Source organism: Xiphias gladius, chromosome 1 (genome assembly GCF_016859285.1).
Source record: "Xiphias gladius isolate SHS-SW01 ecotype Sanya breed wild chromosome 1, ASM1685928v1, whole genome shotgun sequence".
NCBI classification, from domain to species: domain Eukaryota; kingdom Metazoa; phylum Chordata; class Actinopteri; order Istiophoriformes; family Xiphiidae; genus Xiphias; species Xiphias gladius.
Genome location: NC_053400.1, coordinates 11,069,916 through 11,087,537, shown reverse-complemented (window position 1 = coordinate 11,087,537; position 17,622 = coordinate 11,069,916). Strand labels below are relative to the sequence as shown.

At 41.4% G+C, this 17,622-nt stretch overlaps 1 protein-coding gene across 17 annotated transcripts in view; it reads left to right on the top strand.

Moving 5' to 3' along the window:
• Positions 1-16,814, top strand: part of celf6 (CUGBP Elav-like family member 6) — a 127,351-nt gene extending 110,537 nt beyond the window's left edge. For 3 of the 17 annotated variants that reach the window (XM_040133707.1, XM_040133825.1, XM_040133796.1), the window contains 7 exons: positions 3,895-4,038; positions 5,000-5,144; positions 6,433-6,582; positions 7,415-7,477; positions 8,050-8,130; positions 12,087-12,230; positions 16,687-16,814. In XM_040133707.1, the coding sequence (XP_039989641.1) occupies positions 3,895-4,038; positions 5,000-5,144; positions 6,433-6,582; positions 7,415-7,477; positions 8,050-8,130; positions 12,087-12,230; positions 16,687-16,814 (855 nt within the window). Of the gene's footprint in view, positions 1-3,894; positions 4,039-4,996; positions 5,145-6,432; positions 6,583-7,414; positions 7,478-7,951; positions 7,955-8,049; positions 8,167-12,086; positions 12,231-16,686 lie in introns of all 17 variants that reach the window. The other 14 variants (XM_040133689.1, XM_040133753.1, XM_040133771.1 and 11 more) reach the window with 13 other exon arrangements.
• Positions 16,815-17,622: the final 808 nt, after the last annotated feature.

Genomic DNA, 17,622 nt, shown 5'->3' with positions numbered 1-17,622 from the left:
GGTCTGTTTACCTGTTGGAAGGCACCAATGTCTTTGTATCACAGTATTGCAGAGATAAAAGAATAATGCCGTTTCACTGGTGTAGTTGAGTTCTAATCCCTCGATTACCGTTGTGTATTTTTCTATCTACACATTTTGTGGCCTATATAAAATCCAATATGGGAGATTTTCACAAGTCAAGTGTGTAGTTCAAGAAATTAGATTAGTTTTTGAACCCGTGACAAATTCCTTAGTTGTAACTGTCAAAAGTGAAGGCTCCCTGGTGGCCCTTATCAAATTCAGCGAATTCATTTTCTCTCTAGGTATAGGAGTCATGCCGGTGGAGGTTATTATTCTGTTTGTTTGTCAGCTTGTGATTTTCTGCTACCAGTGAGGACTGGCTGTTTTGCATCCATTGCCTGTTGTCTGCTGCCACCTGCTCCTTCATTACTTGGCCACATATTACTCTTTCTTTATTTGGATAGAAACTCCTAACCCATGAGGGGGATCACGCTCTGAAATCTACTTTTTCTGACTAGGCCTTGGATCTAGTCAGCATACATCCACTTTAGATGTAAGGATCTGAAATTCTCCTATTTAGAGGTGATGATAAGAATTGTTCCTTTTTTTTCTTAGAGGGGATATTTTGGCTTTTATGTTTTGAAAGTCAGAAATGCTAGTCTCTGACACGAGTGGTGGTCCTGACAACTCCTACAGAGTCTGTTTTAGTGCATTAGTGCTGCTGGCAAGACTTTCCAGTATAGCCACTACAGACTGGGTCCCCTCCTGTGCTGCTGTCTACAGCAGAGCACTCTGCTGGGAGAAGCCAGACTAGGCCAGACTCGCCTCACAGTCTGGCCTAGTCTGGCTTGAGTCACGGTGCAGTGAGTACAGGCAGCCTAAGGCTTTCACAGTCCCGATGCTCACAATGCATTCTTCATGAGGTATTAAATGAATGTATGAATACACAGACACACAAGGCAGAAAATGAATGTGATCTAAATGCCAGGCCCCCGTGCTGTGTGCAGGCTTGAGCAACAACGCTGGAGGAAGATGTTTGCTCAGTGCCAGCCTCATTAAATCCATCCATCAAATCAATCCATCCAGTCCCTTCAACTGGCCACGAAGTTGAAAAAGAACTGAAAAAGGTCAGGAGGTGGGATGAAATGAAATTAGAAAAGGAAAAACTGTGCCGTTAACGCCACCACGTTGGAGTATTGATTTAACTAATTGAAATGGCACCAAGGGAGAAACACCAGATGGGTCTCCTCTGGCCTGAGGTGGGGTGCTGGCTGGCTCTGATAGGATCCCATCTGAGACACACTGTCCCCTGGGTACATGCTGATGCCTTCCTTCATTCCCCAGCCTCTTTCTCCCAGTTATCTACAGCCAACACATTCTCTTGGTTGCGTTAATAGAATGTTTATGAAATACATTTTCACACGGGCTAGTCAAATACCTTGCAAAAAAATCAGAACAAGAACTTGTGTATTTTTTGCATTTAGTACATGCATGTTTTTTTTTTTTTATACAGAAAACGATAGACTCAGGACAAAAACTGTTGCTGAGGGTAGGGTAGGGTTTAAAATGACTTTAGTGTATTGTTAAAAAAAAAAAACGAAAATCAACAGTCAGTGTCAGGTGTATGCAGGACAAATATCTGACTAACTAAACTATGTTTTATGAAAGGATTGCTGCAGCAGCCATGACTAACCAGACCCCAAAGCTCGAGATCAACCTGGAAAACTGCCCTCTCAATGGCACTATCCCTTTTTCCTGTTTAAGATTACATGAAGGGCTTACAAAAATAGGACACACTTTGTGTACGAATTTCTATGAAATAGCATGAAGTAAGGCTGAACTACATTAAGACTGAGACTGTGTTTATTCTGTGGCTAAATGCACACTCTTACTGTGCCCTTTCACAAGTTTGTTTGTTTCTATGATTTTTTTGTTTGAATAGCTCTGCTTTAGTAATGTGCCGTCTGTAAGGAGCCCTCAAGCTTAAACTTCAACCCGTAGAGCAGTTTAGTCTAGCTTTGTCAATTACAATTTCTCGTACAATGAGGCACATACACTCATGCATAAGAAACAGGTGTATGCAGCATCAATCACACTGGTCAGCCTCACTGCCACTGTGTCCCCTCCAGGTCACTCACATTTCCGATTTCTACGACCAAAGAAAATATGGAAATCTCAATCAAAGCCTGAATTTGTACTGACCCTGTCAGGATGAGAGATTTGTGAGAGATGGATCCAAGTTGTGATTATGGAGTCCTTTTCTCCCCGTGCCTTTGCTTTTATGATCTTACTAATCATATCCTGACTGCCCCCTGGCTGCCTGTGTCCTTCTGTCCTGGTGGTGCTCCGTGCTCTTTCCCAGCATGCATTGCCTGTAATTAAATAGGAGCCTGGTCCTCTTGACAGTGTCTGTGCCGCTTTCTCTGCCTGGCAGCCTCCTCATCCTCCCTCTCTCTCTCTCTGTATGTATCTCTCTGTCACTCACTCACACAAAGACACTCTCCCTCCCTCTCTCCTTGCCTGGATGTCACATGAGGAACTGACTCTGTCTCTCAAATGATTTAATTGGATGCAAACTCAGGAACACGGACATCAATACGGAACTATATCTGCCATAAGGCAGAGCCATTAGTCAATACCTCGCCCCCCACATGCCGAAGGCTTTTGTCAGACCTAATTACCCAGTACTGTATTCAGTGGAGCTGTACCAGTGGGGGACTGGGACTCCTGTGGGATCTGGTTAGGATCACAGTTCACTCCTAGTGTATACAGTGGAGTTGGAAAGTTCACAAAAGCAAATATCACTCACTTTTCTCTCCCATTTAATGCTGACAGCTAAGTGACTGCAGTCATGTGCATATTCAGTTCCACTGGCTTCCATGGCTCAGAAACACTAGGTCTTGAAGGCTGAAGTGTTATGTACTGGACATCAGATGACAGAAATGAATGACTTGCTTGCCACTGATTCTCCTTTGCGATGATGCAAAGAATCCACACTCGTGTTTTTAATAAAAGAAGGTCAGTGCACTGAAACAGATCAGCTCTACATCTTTTTATTATGTAGCCAACAGTTTATTGTAGGTCATTCCCCAAGGGAAACACACATTGTGAGAAAGTTATTTTCAACCACACAATAAAAGATGCAAATGTAAGGTTGCATCCGGCGACCTTGTTTCTAAATGGCCTGTATTTAGGTTATGGTCAGATTGGTAGTGTTCAATATGTTCATATATCTGTACACTTCCAGTTAAAACTTCTCATATTAACTATTGCAATAGACTTGTCAGGCAAATGTAACAATCTCAGACAGGGACATCGGTAATGATGTCTTTTTTTTTTTTTCTTACTTCGGCTGAAGCTTTCCATTAGCTTTAGGAAATTCACAAGAACTTCCCAAACTGCTGTAGTTACAGAATATGTTATTGTCTTACTGTATTTTTTTTTTACCGTTTTTACCAATGAGATACTTTTTATTCAGTCTGAGGATGTCCACAGACAGTTTTGGCTAAAAAAATACACCAGCTCATTAGCTGGTTGGCTGAAGTGGCAGGTGCAGTCTCCAAAACTGCTGATTCAAAGTAACCATGGTAATTGCAAAAGTTAGTATTATTAGTTGTCCTACTTTTGTTGAAACTCTGACAGCCCAAAACACTTTTTTAGACTTATTATATTGAGAATCCTTTTTTTCTTGTTTTTTTTGGTTTATGTTTATTTGCTTTTAATAATCTCCAGGCACCACTGAAAAAGCACAATTATACACTAAAAAGTTCCCTCTAAACAGTTTTGATGAAGATACACATCAAAAGTGAAAATCTGGACCTATCTACAAAATCCAATATAAATATGGAAGTTTAGTTGCATACTTACTAAACTTGTAAATACACGTCTGTCCAGGGTGCCTCATCCAGTCTGGTGGTCAAGTTTGCGGACACTGATAAGGAGAGGACCCTGCGTAGGATGCACCAGATGGCAGGCCAGCTCGGCATCTTCAGTCCCATGACCATCCAGTTTGGGGCCTATGGCGCCTACTCTCATGCTGTAAGTCTCAGCCCGGCGGGGGAGGAGACGGTGAGCTTTAAAAAAGAAAACAAAAACTGTTGTGATTTGAGGTTTGAACTCACAATCTCTCCCACTAGGCATGTGACACTCAACCAGATTACAAAGTTCTTCTTTGACTGATTCACACTATTACATGGCTGTTAAGAGTCCAAATTTACATAGCCTTCACAGAAAATGCTGCCCTGCTTTTTATATTGTGTCTTTTTATCCCTTCATTTGTCCAGGGAAGCTGTTTTTCTTGAATGCTCAGAACTACACTTTTCTCATTTCATACAGTTGCAAGCATCCACTTCACTTTCCATTCCCACATTTCCTAACTTGGTCTATGAATTTAAACTGTCAACCCAAGCTTGCCTCTTTAACACTTCATCTACTTACTCATATTCCTTCACACTCAAACGGAGGTGCACGTCAGAGATTACCAGGAACCCATACCCCCCAAGTCTTTCCCACCCAGACCACCCTACCCACACTTCATATTCACACATGAAAGTCACAGCTTGAGTTAGGAGTCTGAGATTTTGCACTCATACAGTAGCTAACAACTCAGTCTGACAGGTGAGAATCGCCCGCTCACGCACAATCTCTCCACTTACTCTGCCACCACGGCCCCCTTCTTCTCTCACACCTATTTATGTACATATACATTGCATATAGATAGCCATAGTCTCCAGCTTGCCAAACTCAGCATATAGCCTTTATCTTGTGTCAGTATAATGAGCAAAAGGCCAGAGCGGTGTTATGGTAGCTGGGAAGCAACGCTGCAGGGCAACACAGACGACCCTGTTCAAGAACAAGGCATGGGCCAAGCAAACAGAGATGTGAGAGAATAAACATGCTCTAGTCCTGCAGCTATTTCACCCTCCTTTCCTTTTCTGTCCTTCCTTCCATCCCTCCTGCCATTTGCCTCTCTCCCCACTGCCATTTAATCCTACAGCAGATGATGCAACAGCAAGCAGCCCTGATGGCAGCGACACAAGGGTCCTACCTGAACCCCATGGCAGCCATTGCTGCCGCGCAAATGCAGCAAATGGCAGCTTTCAATGTCAACGGCCTGGTGGCTACTCCCATGACACCGTCCTCAGGTATACACTAATAGGCACATGCGCACGCACACACTAACTGGCATGGGTGCATGAGCAGAGGCACGTGCAAACACACAGACACACACACACATGTGCGCACACACATGTAAGACTTCTCTCTCCATTTCTCACTGCTGCCCTGGAACATTTTCATCATTAGCAAGAATTATAGAAGCAGTAGTAATATATTCATTCAAGGCCTTTCTACTTTTGCCCTTGTTACATTTTTTAAGATGTAGGCTCTTTATTCTTGGCTGAAGCAGACATTGCCAGTGTTGCGTTAAAGGAAGTGGAAGCTTGTATTGAGTGAGGCATGATGGGAGAAGATGTACAGCATTCCTTGACACTCACTGGCAGCCATATTATAGTCTCTCTCTCTCTCCCTCTCCCTCATTATCTCTCTCGCTCTCTGTCTGTCTGTCGCTCTCTCCCTCTGTGTCTCTGTGACAGTGTGTGTTTTCTGGGAACACAGCCAATCCGATGACTTTGGATGCAGAGTCCTTGGCTTATACAATATAAGAGCAAAGATTTGTGTGAGATAATCCAGGACCCCAGTCTGAACTATCTTTTTGGCCCTTGTCATGAGGAGCTTTGATGGCACGACACTAAGTAGGCAGGCTGCCTGAAGGCAGGGTCATTGCAAATGTATTAAATAAAGTGTCTTGACGCTGTACCTGGCATTTGTAATCCACAAGGCCTACATATACCAGGTAATGCCTATCAAACATAATCCTACAAGACCTAAATGCCCTTCACCTGGATTAGAAAAATAATAAAAACCCATCAGCACAAAGGGGCACTGACAAGGTGACAGACTTGGGATATCACCACAAGGAGGAAAGGTGGTTAGGAGGAGAGACGCAGGCTTCTGCGTTCAATATACTGTACCTTTTCTTGTAAGTAAAATTTGCACCCATACTTTTTGTACCTTTAAAAAGTGCTAAAAATATACCATTAAACAGTGGTATAATAATGAGGGAATATTCCGCCTTTTTCCCCTATGCCATCCTTACACTTAAATCAGTTTGCTGCCTTGACTGATTTTAGTAACTGTACCTTTAGTTTCAGCTGAATTGGTACCAATTTGTACCAAACAACACCTTTATGGTGGGTCAAAAGGCACAGATTTGTGCTCATGAGGACCCATTAAATGCCTGTTATACAGTAGGATATTTATGAGGAAATGTTCAGTACAAAAATATACCTCTCTTGTACCCCTATTTTTGAGAGTGTGGCATGTGAACCGTGCACCCTGCAGTTTCCGTAATGACTCTGTATCTATTTGCAGGCACCAGCACACCCCCAGGCATCTCTGCCACAGCCGTGCCCAGCATAGCCACCCCAATCGGGGTCAACGGATTCAGTGCCCTCCCGCCTCAAAGCAACGGGCAGCCCACCTCGGAGCCCATCTACACCAATGGTATTCATCCTTACCCAGGTGAGCCAATCAAGGTTTACATAAAAGATACATGAGATATATTTGTAACATCTACTGTCATGAGACAGTTGCTCTGACCCTGACACTTCTTACGATTAGCCTCTTGTACTGATGGTGCTCTATTAATGTTTGATTATTCTAGTGTTGTACTTGATCTGAATAAGAACATCACCTAATTGCCACAATGAAAGTTCGACATGTCAGTCGTGACAAACTGAATTATATCACATAGTACTTTTTAAAAGTTGACAAGAGTCCTTTTTACTTCACACTCTCATGACATCTTTTTCTGATTTGAACTGAAGCGCTTAAGGCTTGAGGGTCAATCAACAGCGTCTTTGGCAGATTTCTGAGCAGCCAGCCCCAGTATCATGATGAATCCATCAGTTCATCCATCAGTCCATTATGGTTAATTTGATGTGTCTCAGCCCGTCTTCAGCTTCTTAATGTTGTCTGGGCCTGATTCCTGAAGAATTGACAGACACACACTTCCCATTCTGCATTATGCAAAGGCAGCTGCAATTGTAATGAACTACAAAGTGGTTTGTTTGGCATGTTTTTAATATTTGATGCAAACATCTGGGGCAAACAAGCATTTTGAAGAACTTAGAGATATGACAACCCACATTTCTCCCACTCCCTGTGTGATCTCACCCCGTGGTGGTTTCTCTACAGATAAGCAAATTTCTGTCTTGCTCTTTAACATTCTCTCTATATTTTTCTTTGTGTATGTATCTGTCTTGACCATTTCCCATCCTGTTTTACTCTATTTTGCGCTCACTTTCCTCTTTGTCATACCCCTTTCTTGGTCCCTCTTTTTGTCTCTCTGCAGCACAGAGTCCAACAGTGACTGACCCTCTCCAACAGGCTTATGCCGGTGTCCAACACTACGCAGGTGATCCGTCTCTCCTACCTCCTCTACTCTCTCACTTCCTCCATCTGTCCCTTTCCCTCTACCTTCTCCCTTTCTGTTCATCACATCAGTAGACATATGACAGCTAGAGATAGCCGGACGACCAGCAGATTTCCTCCCAGATTAGGCTACTTTACATTAGGGCTGCAAAAGGATTTTCAGTTGACTTGATTATACGCCCACACAAAAAATCTTAAATTCTGAAAGTACGCGAGCTGAGGATGTCAATGTGCCATAGCTTCCTACATGAGAGATGACATAGACCTCTCAAACCATTGCATTCTCTCTGACATCAGCGCTTATTAACATGGTGTAAGTCTCCCTCTCTTTCTTTGTGTGTCTGCTCAGTTGAACTGTACTCCACTCCCGTTTGCCATGCTCTTTGTGTAGTGATCCACCAGCCAAATGAGCCCAGGCTCCCAGTCATAATGCAATTTATTTATGCAATGTCTAGAGGACGCAAATGAACAATGGAATAATGATTTGAGTTTTGTTGTGTCAAATATGAAAATGGAGATGTGAAAAATTCCACTCTGGTTCTCCCTTTGCAACAGCAGCCTACCCTGCCGCCTATGCGCCAATCAGCCAAGCGTTCCCCCAGCAACCAACCATCATTCCCCAGCAACAGAGGGAAGGTAAGAGCGAGCAAGCGCGCCCACCCAAGATAAAAGGTGATAATTGCCATGTTCCATTCTAATGTCGCTGCACTGCTTTGAATTAGCGAGGGAGGGAAAAAGCTGGCTGGGGAAAATGTGAGAAAAAGCTTCCCATTTAAAGAGAAGAACATTAGCAGTGAGATGGAAAGTTACTCTGTCATTATTCAAAAACTGCACTAATTCAAACTCGCAGTGTTGGACTGCTTAATCAGTCCATTACAATGTGTTTAAGTGGTTATAAATATTCATCAGATTAATTAGCTGCATGCATAATCATTTATTACCATTCCTGGTGTAGTGTTCGTTCTTATGCCAAAGCATCAGATGTAATAAAGCATGGGATATACTGCGATGGTAAATCACTCTTTTTGACGCCATTTGTCAGTCTCAATTATTCATCTATATGATTGTATGAGACAGCGTAGAGTGGCATGAATATTTAGTATAGGAACTCTGAAGTTGAGTGTTTCCAACACTGCCTGCAGAACAAGTTAGTTTATCTTTGCATTTTTTGATAGTGAGAGTGCAAGCCAGGGTCACAGTGCAGAAGTGTATCAATTAAGTGTAAACACACACAAACTTGTCCTCACATGTCAACTGCTTATTTGCTTTACATGCAGGCATAATTTCACAAAAAAACACACAATTGTTAAGTTCATCCCATACGCACTGCAACATTGGAACATTTTCATCATTAGAAAGAATTATAGAAGTCATGGTACTGCAAGCACACACCGAGACAAAGCGACACACACACACACACACACACACACACACACACACACACACACACACACACACACACACACACACACACACACACACACACACAGTTCTATTCTTTGTTGAGCCAGTGGCCTGTCTCAGTTCTGGCCTCCTCTGGGTTTTGGCTGCTCTCCCAGTCTCGCTCAGTCCACTGCCACAGTCTGCAGCTTTGCCATTTAACAAGAGACACCTAAACCTAAATACGCTGGCAAGCCTCAGCTTCAACCTCCCTCTGAAAGCTATAAATTTCAACAATACATTCTATCAGTCTGTGCCTCTTCGTATATCAACAATGAAATCCTCCCAAATCCAAAACTATAATCTTAACTAGACAAATCTTTACTGTACTATTTGAAAAAAAGATGGCTTTTTTATTTCAGCAAAGGTATAGGCAGCACAAGGACACGTCAATAAAATATGCCTCAAGTTTAAATCAGTACAGAAAATTATTTGGTTTACAAAGAAACAAACAACAACAAAAAAACAAACAAAAAAAAAAAACAACATATGGCATCAAGGTTTTCACTCCATGGAGAATTTAAAGGTGGCCAACTGGACAGTACTGAGGCTGTATCCAAAATCACTCCCTGTTTACTATATATTGCACAACATTTACCCTCTGCCTCTTTGTCTGAGTGTCCGAATTCTGAGTGTGTAAATTTATCCACTCTATATTGCCCTCAAAAATTCCACCATGGAACGAAAAAAGTAGCGTTCATGACATTTACACTACTTTCTACTAACAATCCCAATATGCAATGCTATGAATTTAATAGATGTGAAAATTGCAGTCGTGCGACTCAACAGCTGACAGTGATGGCTTAAAATAACAATGATTATTAAGTGTGAAATCGCAATTTACAGCTCACTATTGAGTAAACTACTGTGTGTCTATTATATAGCCAGTAGTGAAAGAAAGAATGAGGGAGTGATTTCTGTCACAGCCTAAGACCCATTTCAAGAGCACTGGGTTAAATGCATCACCACCAACCTAAGCAGAATAATTTCCAGATGGCTCAAGGTGAAAAGACAATCTAGCAACAAAAAAATATGTCAGTGGTTGTTTGAGGTGACGTCAAACATTGAAAACACAGAGAACATTTAGCTATACTTATATGCCTCAAGTTGTAGTTCTTCATTTGAATTTCAAAACCTTCTTTTTGTCTGATTGTTGAGTGAAATTCAGGTGTGTTATGCTAGTCACAGCTACTGTAGCCTAAAGCAGAGGTGAGGAGCAGGCTACAGAGGTCTGGTAAGCTCACTCAGTTTCTAACTCCACACTCCCGGATTTTTTTTCAGTTCTCAAACTTCAGCCCCTACTGATGTAACCTCGAGTGACATCACTTGAGGCAAATTCATCACACTTTACGCAGCTCCGTCTGGAGCCTTAAAAGGCTTTGTATAACTTTTTTCACTTATGAAGTCGTACTGCCCACGACCTGTAAACAGACTTTGTTGTGCAAAACTGCCGCTGCTTTAACAAATAATAAATAATAATAACAAATTCTGAATACGTGAATCATACTAAATTGATTCTCACCAGCTGTGCGAAAAAATCATACAGCCACGTGTCTGTATAAATAGCTGGCCAAATCAACTTTCAGATCATTTGGCACTTTGCAATTTAGCACTTTCCTACAATCGACCGAGTATTAGATATACAATTTAAGCAACAAACTGTAAAAAATATTTACATTATTTTGGTGGCATTTGTCTGTAAAAGTTCTCCATTGAATTATTTAAAATTAAATAAATTAAAAAAAACATATACTTCATCTTCATTAGATCAGGGGTGGTGTACTAACTTTTTTGAGTCAGGAAAAACCCTGTGTATGTTACAGTATTCTTTGTTGGGGAAGAGACTGTATGATTTTATACTCATATATTTATCCAGTCAAAAAATTAGGTTAACTCCACACAGCTGAATGGACAGACTTGCATGTATGCAAAAGATTGGTATGAAGCAGCCATGTGATCAACAAAAAAAACAATGGGTGTTATTTTTGCAAGATAAAAGCTGAACAGGTATCCAGCAAACGGCATATGAACCGTCCTTACATACCAGTTGCAGACAAAGCATGAGGTCTCCATAAGAGACTAAAACTAAACAGGCAGAACTAAGATTCGGCCTTAAAAAGAAAAAAAGAAAAAAAATCCCCACTGTGTTAACCTGTGTGTGCATGTGCGTGTGTGTCCACTATCTCGCTGAGGCATAGCAGCACTACAGCCAGCCACCACTGCAGCCCTCTTATCAGCCTTCTCACCAGCCCCAGTCTCATCTCGTCATGCTATCACCCTGAGCAATGAGACAGGAAAGGATGCTAGCCAGGCAGCCAGCTCCAAGCATACTGTCCCCGAGTCCATCACATCTCTCACTGTCCGTGGTCCCATCTCTCTCTGTCTCTCTCCAGTTCAATCCTGCTTTTATACAGATTGGTCTGCACAATATGTGGCAGCTGGGTGGATGAGTGTGGAGGGGTGGAGAGAGATTGGAAGACAGTCCTGCTGTCACACAGTAATTGGGGCAAAAACTTGGCTTATGTCTTAATGTGTGCTCTGCCTCCTCCTCCTTTCTCTCTTTCTCTGTGACCTCAGTGTTTCTCTTTCTCAATATAACCGTCTCAATCTTTCTCTTTCAATCAGCCTCTCTGTGTTTTTTTCTTCCTCCTGTTGTCTGTTTTTATCTCTGGCTGTTTTTCTCTTTTACTCCTCCTATCTCGCTCCGCTTTTCTGTGGCTGTTCACATGTGCGCAGGGCATTTGCCAGCACATTTTCTGAGACAATATTCAAATTGAACTGTATAATAAAATTTAGTAAAGCGCCACCTATCTATCCAGTTATTACGTGAAATGAGGTTCTCAGGAGGATTCAAGTGGAAACCACTAAAAGAGCTGACCAAACAACCTGTGTGAACACTGGAAAAATGGGATTAAGGTGTGCGCTCTCCACACTTACCAGAAAAAACTAGGTTCAACACAAATGATACTTGTGCCACAGGTAACATAATCAGGTTTTGCAGTTAAATGGGTCCTATATTCCTTGGTTTATTGTCTTGATTGCTTTATTGGGTCATTTTCCAACCCATGTTATTATAGTCAGTCTCTCTCGCACTGGGCATCTCCTGTTTATGCTCCCATGTAACCCTCCTGTTGTCTTTCTCTCATGACCAGGGCCAGAAGGTTGCAACCTGTTTATTTATCACCTGCCCCAGGAGTTCGGAGATGCGGAGCTCATGCAAATGTTCCTGCCTTTCGGCAACGTCATCTCCGCCAAAGTCTTTGTGGACCGAGCGACCAATCAGAGCAAATGTTTCGGTGAGTCGAAAAAAAACAACATTTAAGAGAAGGGGAAAAAAAAAAATCATTAAAATGAACAAAATCACACGGTGGCTGTGTTTGGCAATCGTCTCATGCCTCTTGTTGCCTTCCTGCAATTAGTGTTTGCTTTTGCTTTTATTCCCAGTGTCTATCCTAATCAAGTTGTAATTAACATTTTAAAGGTGGCGTTACGTGCCACTGATCAGATGGGGCCAGGTGGGACAGAGGAGCAATGCACACATGCTCCCTGGTTTCATCAAACAGGCCTCTCTAACAACATAGTGGGGCTCGGCAGAGGAAAGGGAGGAGTGTGGTGTGAGAGGGTGGACGCTCTGAATGAATGAAGCCCTCATCTAGCTACTGACCCAAAGATCCTTCCACAATTGCCACTTGCTCCACACGTCTATTCATCACCCTCTCTATCACACCATTCCTAATACAATCAGTATCCATCTCCTTTTCTCTGCCATTCCCAGCCTCCTTTACCCAAGAGAAAAGCATTTTCCCAGACTCCCCCCAATTCTCCAGCCAGGCAAACCAGCAGCATCCCGCCCCCCCTTCTCTCGCCTCCCACACAGCAAACCAGTTCATCAGGGTTGGGGCGGTGCAGGTGGAATCCATGGGCTTAAAGAGATAATAATAGACTGGTGTGGGCCTTGCTGTTTATTCAGTTGGACAGCAGCACCCAGGAGACAGGCCCAGAGAGAGAGACTCCCACCATTGGCTTTCTTTCAGTTTCTCTTCAACATGGCTTGTCTATGAGGTGTATCTTCCTATCTTCCCTCGTCTGTCTCTCTCTCTGTCCCTCTCAGGACAGTCTCTCTTTCTCTCCTTGTGTGTGTTCTCCTCTAAACATATGCCTCTCACTATCACTATCCGTCAGTCAACAAGGGGGAAGGACAAAGGGGCGGTGACCTCATCAGTCTCACCGACTTATTTTCCACGGCTAGTAATTAAGATCTTGGCTGAAAAACAGCAATTTAACCCATGATTCTTTTGTCGTTTTTTAAAAAAAAAATATAATTTCTCCCTCCTCTTTATAGCAGAAGCCCCAGGGCTCTTTTGTAAGACATTAAGAAATTATGCAGAAGGTGCATTAAGGGGATACATTATTAGACCTCCAAGAACTTGGAACACTTCATCTTAAAAATGTGTGCGTTTAGCCTTGATGGTGTGGTTAATGGGCGGTGTAGACACAGACATCTATAGATATACTGTATGTAAATCTACATCCAGTATAGATGAGTAGAAAAACAGATAGATGATTGGACTGATGAATTGTCCACTGTAAAAATCTATAAAAATTTGCTTTGCTCACACACTTAGTACTTAGTTTTCCCAATATCTAAAGGACTGCAAAGATGGACACTAAAAAGACATAATTTTCTACAAACTAACGAAAAGTCAGTGACCTTGCTGTTAGCTGAAGAGAGAATTTCCAAAGTACTGTTGTATGTATTCAAATAGGACAAAACGAAAAATAATTATGACAAGCTAATTATCTGTAACTATAAACAGCCCAGTAGGTATGTCAGCATTTAGTTAATCAAGATCTTAATTTTTCCTCTGTCCTTTAAAAAAAAAGGAGAAAACACTACATATTCTATTTTAAATAACCCATTTTTTTTCTTCTGATTAAAGACTAAAAAACATCAACTTAAATCCATCATCTAAATACAGCTAACATTCTCTAATAATGTCAAGTTTGTAACTTATCCACTATATTTAAGCAGCATCATACAATATCTTTGTAGGTACAGTATGTGAAATATTTAGTTACTTGATCATTTTACATGAAACACTTTTAGCAAATTGCTAACCATGGCCAATGAGTTTCAAGAGAAACATCTATGCACGTGGGGCCTGATTTCTCTGCAGCACAGGTGAACGACATTTTGGGATTTTGAGAGGAGATAATCAGACATCACTCTTTGAGATGGAGTGTTTACAGAGAAGCTTGAAAATTTCAATACCATGAAAAGGTCAATGAAGGAGCACTCAAAGCATATTGCTATAAAGGATGTATTTCTGGAGAAGGCTTTGGAGCACACTGATCACTTACAATTCAGACAGATGTCTGGTTGGTATGTTTATTTGCAATGTGATAAAATGGACATGAATGTGTGACATGGTGTGATATTAAACAGTGCAGATGAGACGAAAAAAGATTTAGGTGATTTAAAAAATATTTCACCCCAAAGGAATAAAAAAATAAAAAATAATAATAGGATCACAATTGACGGGTTAAAGAAACTTCATGTTCATTTTTAACATTAAATTCTTATTTTAAAAGGCTGTGTTATTAGCCTGTGTTGTGCTCAATGAGTCACTGAAAGGTATAGCGCACCCATTAGGCAAAAATGCACACCCTGTAGACATTCACCGTTTCGGAGTTACACTGTGTTGTGTTGTTGTGTTTAATTTGACCTGGGAGGCTATGGGAACAACATTAGTTTTAATCCTCTGTGTTTACTCACTCAATATTGACATTTAAAAGTGATCAAAGCTCACCTTGTTATGTGGAATAAGCTGGATTTAGCTTGAAAATGAATTTCAAAAGGTCTGCTGTGAAAGACAGACGCACACCTAAAATAGGAAACCCTCTGCTTTTTAGATACGGTGAAAAAAAATATACACAAGGGGATGCAATTTACCTTAACGGCTTCTAAAAAAAGCATGTACATTTTTTCCTGCTGTTCATTCATTTATTTTTTTGTAGTTGTCTTGTTTTTTTTGTTCTTCCCAGTGTTCATCTATACATTAATAAATTTATAAAGATTCACCGTCTTAAGAATTAATTCAACACATTTTAATAGTCTTTACAGCCACAAAGGACGAGCAAATCTTCCAGCAACACTTGCCAATCTAAAATGATCATCAAAAATAAACAAACTTTTAAAAAATGTTTTAAAACTGTAAAGTTTGCAGTGGCGCTTCAATGGATCACCTGGAGGCTGCCTAACTCATTCAAAGGGACTCGAGTGGTAGCAGAGCAAGGGACATTGCTTCTTCCCAGCCTATGAATCAAGACCTCGCCTCTACACTACAGCCACCCCTGCATTAGTGCAGAAAAGGTTTTTCATAGTACCACACACCATTAGTGCACAGAATCGTTACATACTAACCCTTTTCTTTGTAGGGCAATGTGAAACTTTTGCAGTGCAGCATGCTCAGCCACTCAGCCTGGTCCTCCACTTGTGTTTTCACTGTCAGCCAATAATGTTTGCAACTTTGTGTTGGGCGCTTTTATTAAAAATGCCAAACAGTGCAGCTCCACACAGTCAGTGCTGCATCGAACACAGGAAACGTCATTTAATTTGTCTCGAGAGGACACCTGAAACTGGAAGCATGTTCAAATATCTTATTCGGCTTTTATTTTTAAACACATGGATTTAATTGCTTAATGTTTGCCGTGCATTCTTTATCCTCTCCTCTTCTTCTGTGCGGTGACCCCCAGCATGCTGTCACCTTTTTGGCATGTGGATGTAAATGTGAGGTATGGAGATTCATTAAAGCCAGGGATAGTGTGAGTGGGTGTGTGTGTGTGTGTGTGTTGGTAGGATTGGGAGGGGGATCACTGCCAACTGACAGGCCCTTCCCTGCTCAGTTTGTTTAAAGGGTTTGTAAAAGCAGCAGCCTTATCTCACCCGCACTGACAAAAGCCTGCACTCTCCCCCCAAATTAAATTGGACCCATAGCAGTGTGATCAAATCAGCTGGCAGGCGTTAAATTTGGGCCGTCAATCACAGAGGTGTCTGATAAGAGCAGGCAAGGAGTCCCGGTGTTGAAAGCTCTGGGCTCATTCCGCCTCGACACCCAGGTGATAACTCAGAGCAGCAGGCACCTCTGTCCTACACACCTTGCTCCTAGCATCTCATCACGACCCCCATGCCCTTTACTCTTTACTTAGATACACGCTCTGTCACTCACGTACATGAAAATACACTTTCACGTGCGCACACACGCAGCCCTGCCACTCTTTCATGGCTCAAACAGTCAGGTAACATTTACAGACACTTCTTTGCTCTAAAAATCCACACACAACATGAGACTCCTTTTTTCTCTCTAATCTTTGAACACCTTTTCATGTGTTTTTGTTCTCTGTTCAAGTTAAACTCCCGGTTTCTAATAGCTCTTCTACGTTTGATTTTTAATATCTGTGTTATTAGCCTTTGTGGTATTTTATGTAATCTTTTTAATTCAGAGATTTTCAATTAATCTGCTGAAAAGAGAAAACAAAGACCTATTGTTGTGTCATTGTTGAGAGTTAAAAAGGGTCTTCTCCCCTCTTTTTTCTTTCATCTCGCCTGTCTTTTTCCTTCTCCCTTTCTCTTCTTCCTGTTTCTCTCTCATCTCTCTGCATTCTTCTCCCCTTCATGTGTTTTTCCATTTTTCCATTTTTCCATTTTTCCGGGCGCCCATCTCTCTCTTCTGCTCTGTGTTCTTGTCTCAGGCTTTGTGAGTTTTGATAACCCATCCAGCGCTCAAGCCGCTATCCAGGCCATGAATGGCTTTCAGATAGGCATGAAGAGGCTGAAGGTGCAGCTAAAGCGGCCAAAGGATGCCAACCGACCTTACTGACTCGTCTGCTGACCGTACCCAGGTATAGTAACACCCATGCCATAACGCACCATGCCTTACCACATCATTATGTGCCTGTTAGAAATCAAACTTCGCTACTTAATAACTAAGTTACTGGTTTTGGACAGTTTTGTAGCTACAGTAGATGTGAATGTGAAAGAACATTGCCTCAAATCTCAATATAACCTTTATGCCCAAATTTTAAACCTCGGTAAGATGTCTTTACCTTTAATGTCCTTTTAGTCATTTATTAGGGCAATTATCAATTAACACTATATATTTGCATTTCACAAAAAGAAAGTGAAATTTTATGAATATGGTGTGTATTAAATCCTTAATAACTTCATACAATTTCAATTTCTCTTTCCTTTTATGAATTTGCGAAGGTATTTTTCTTCAATTCATTTTTGACCCCAATTAAAAACAAATGGCAACTTCTTCAGGGGTGGGGAACAACTCCCAGGGAGGTTATCTGTTTAGGGCGAGGTGTGACATGAAGGAAACTCCCTGCACCAACTTCGCCGGCTTCAACAAACACCTTCAACTAACGGAAACCATCATCCACCATTTATTCTCTACTCTCTGTAGAAATTTACATTGTTTTAAATATGACAGATAAAATTTAAACATGCACAATTTACTTAGTTTGCTTAGTATTAAATGTGGTCAACTACGGGAAAAGTGAAAATTCTAGTTCTGTAATCACCATCTGACTCTGCCCCCATGAGCCCTGAAGTGACTTGAAATTAGTATTTTTCGAGGTCAACTTGTTTTTTTTTTTTTTTTTTCACAGATTAACTGTGAAAGT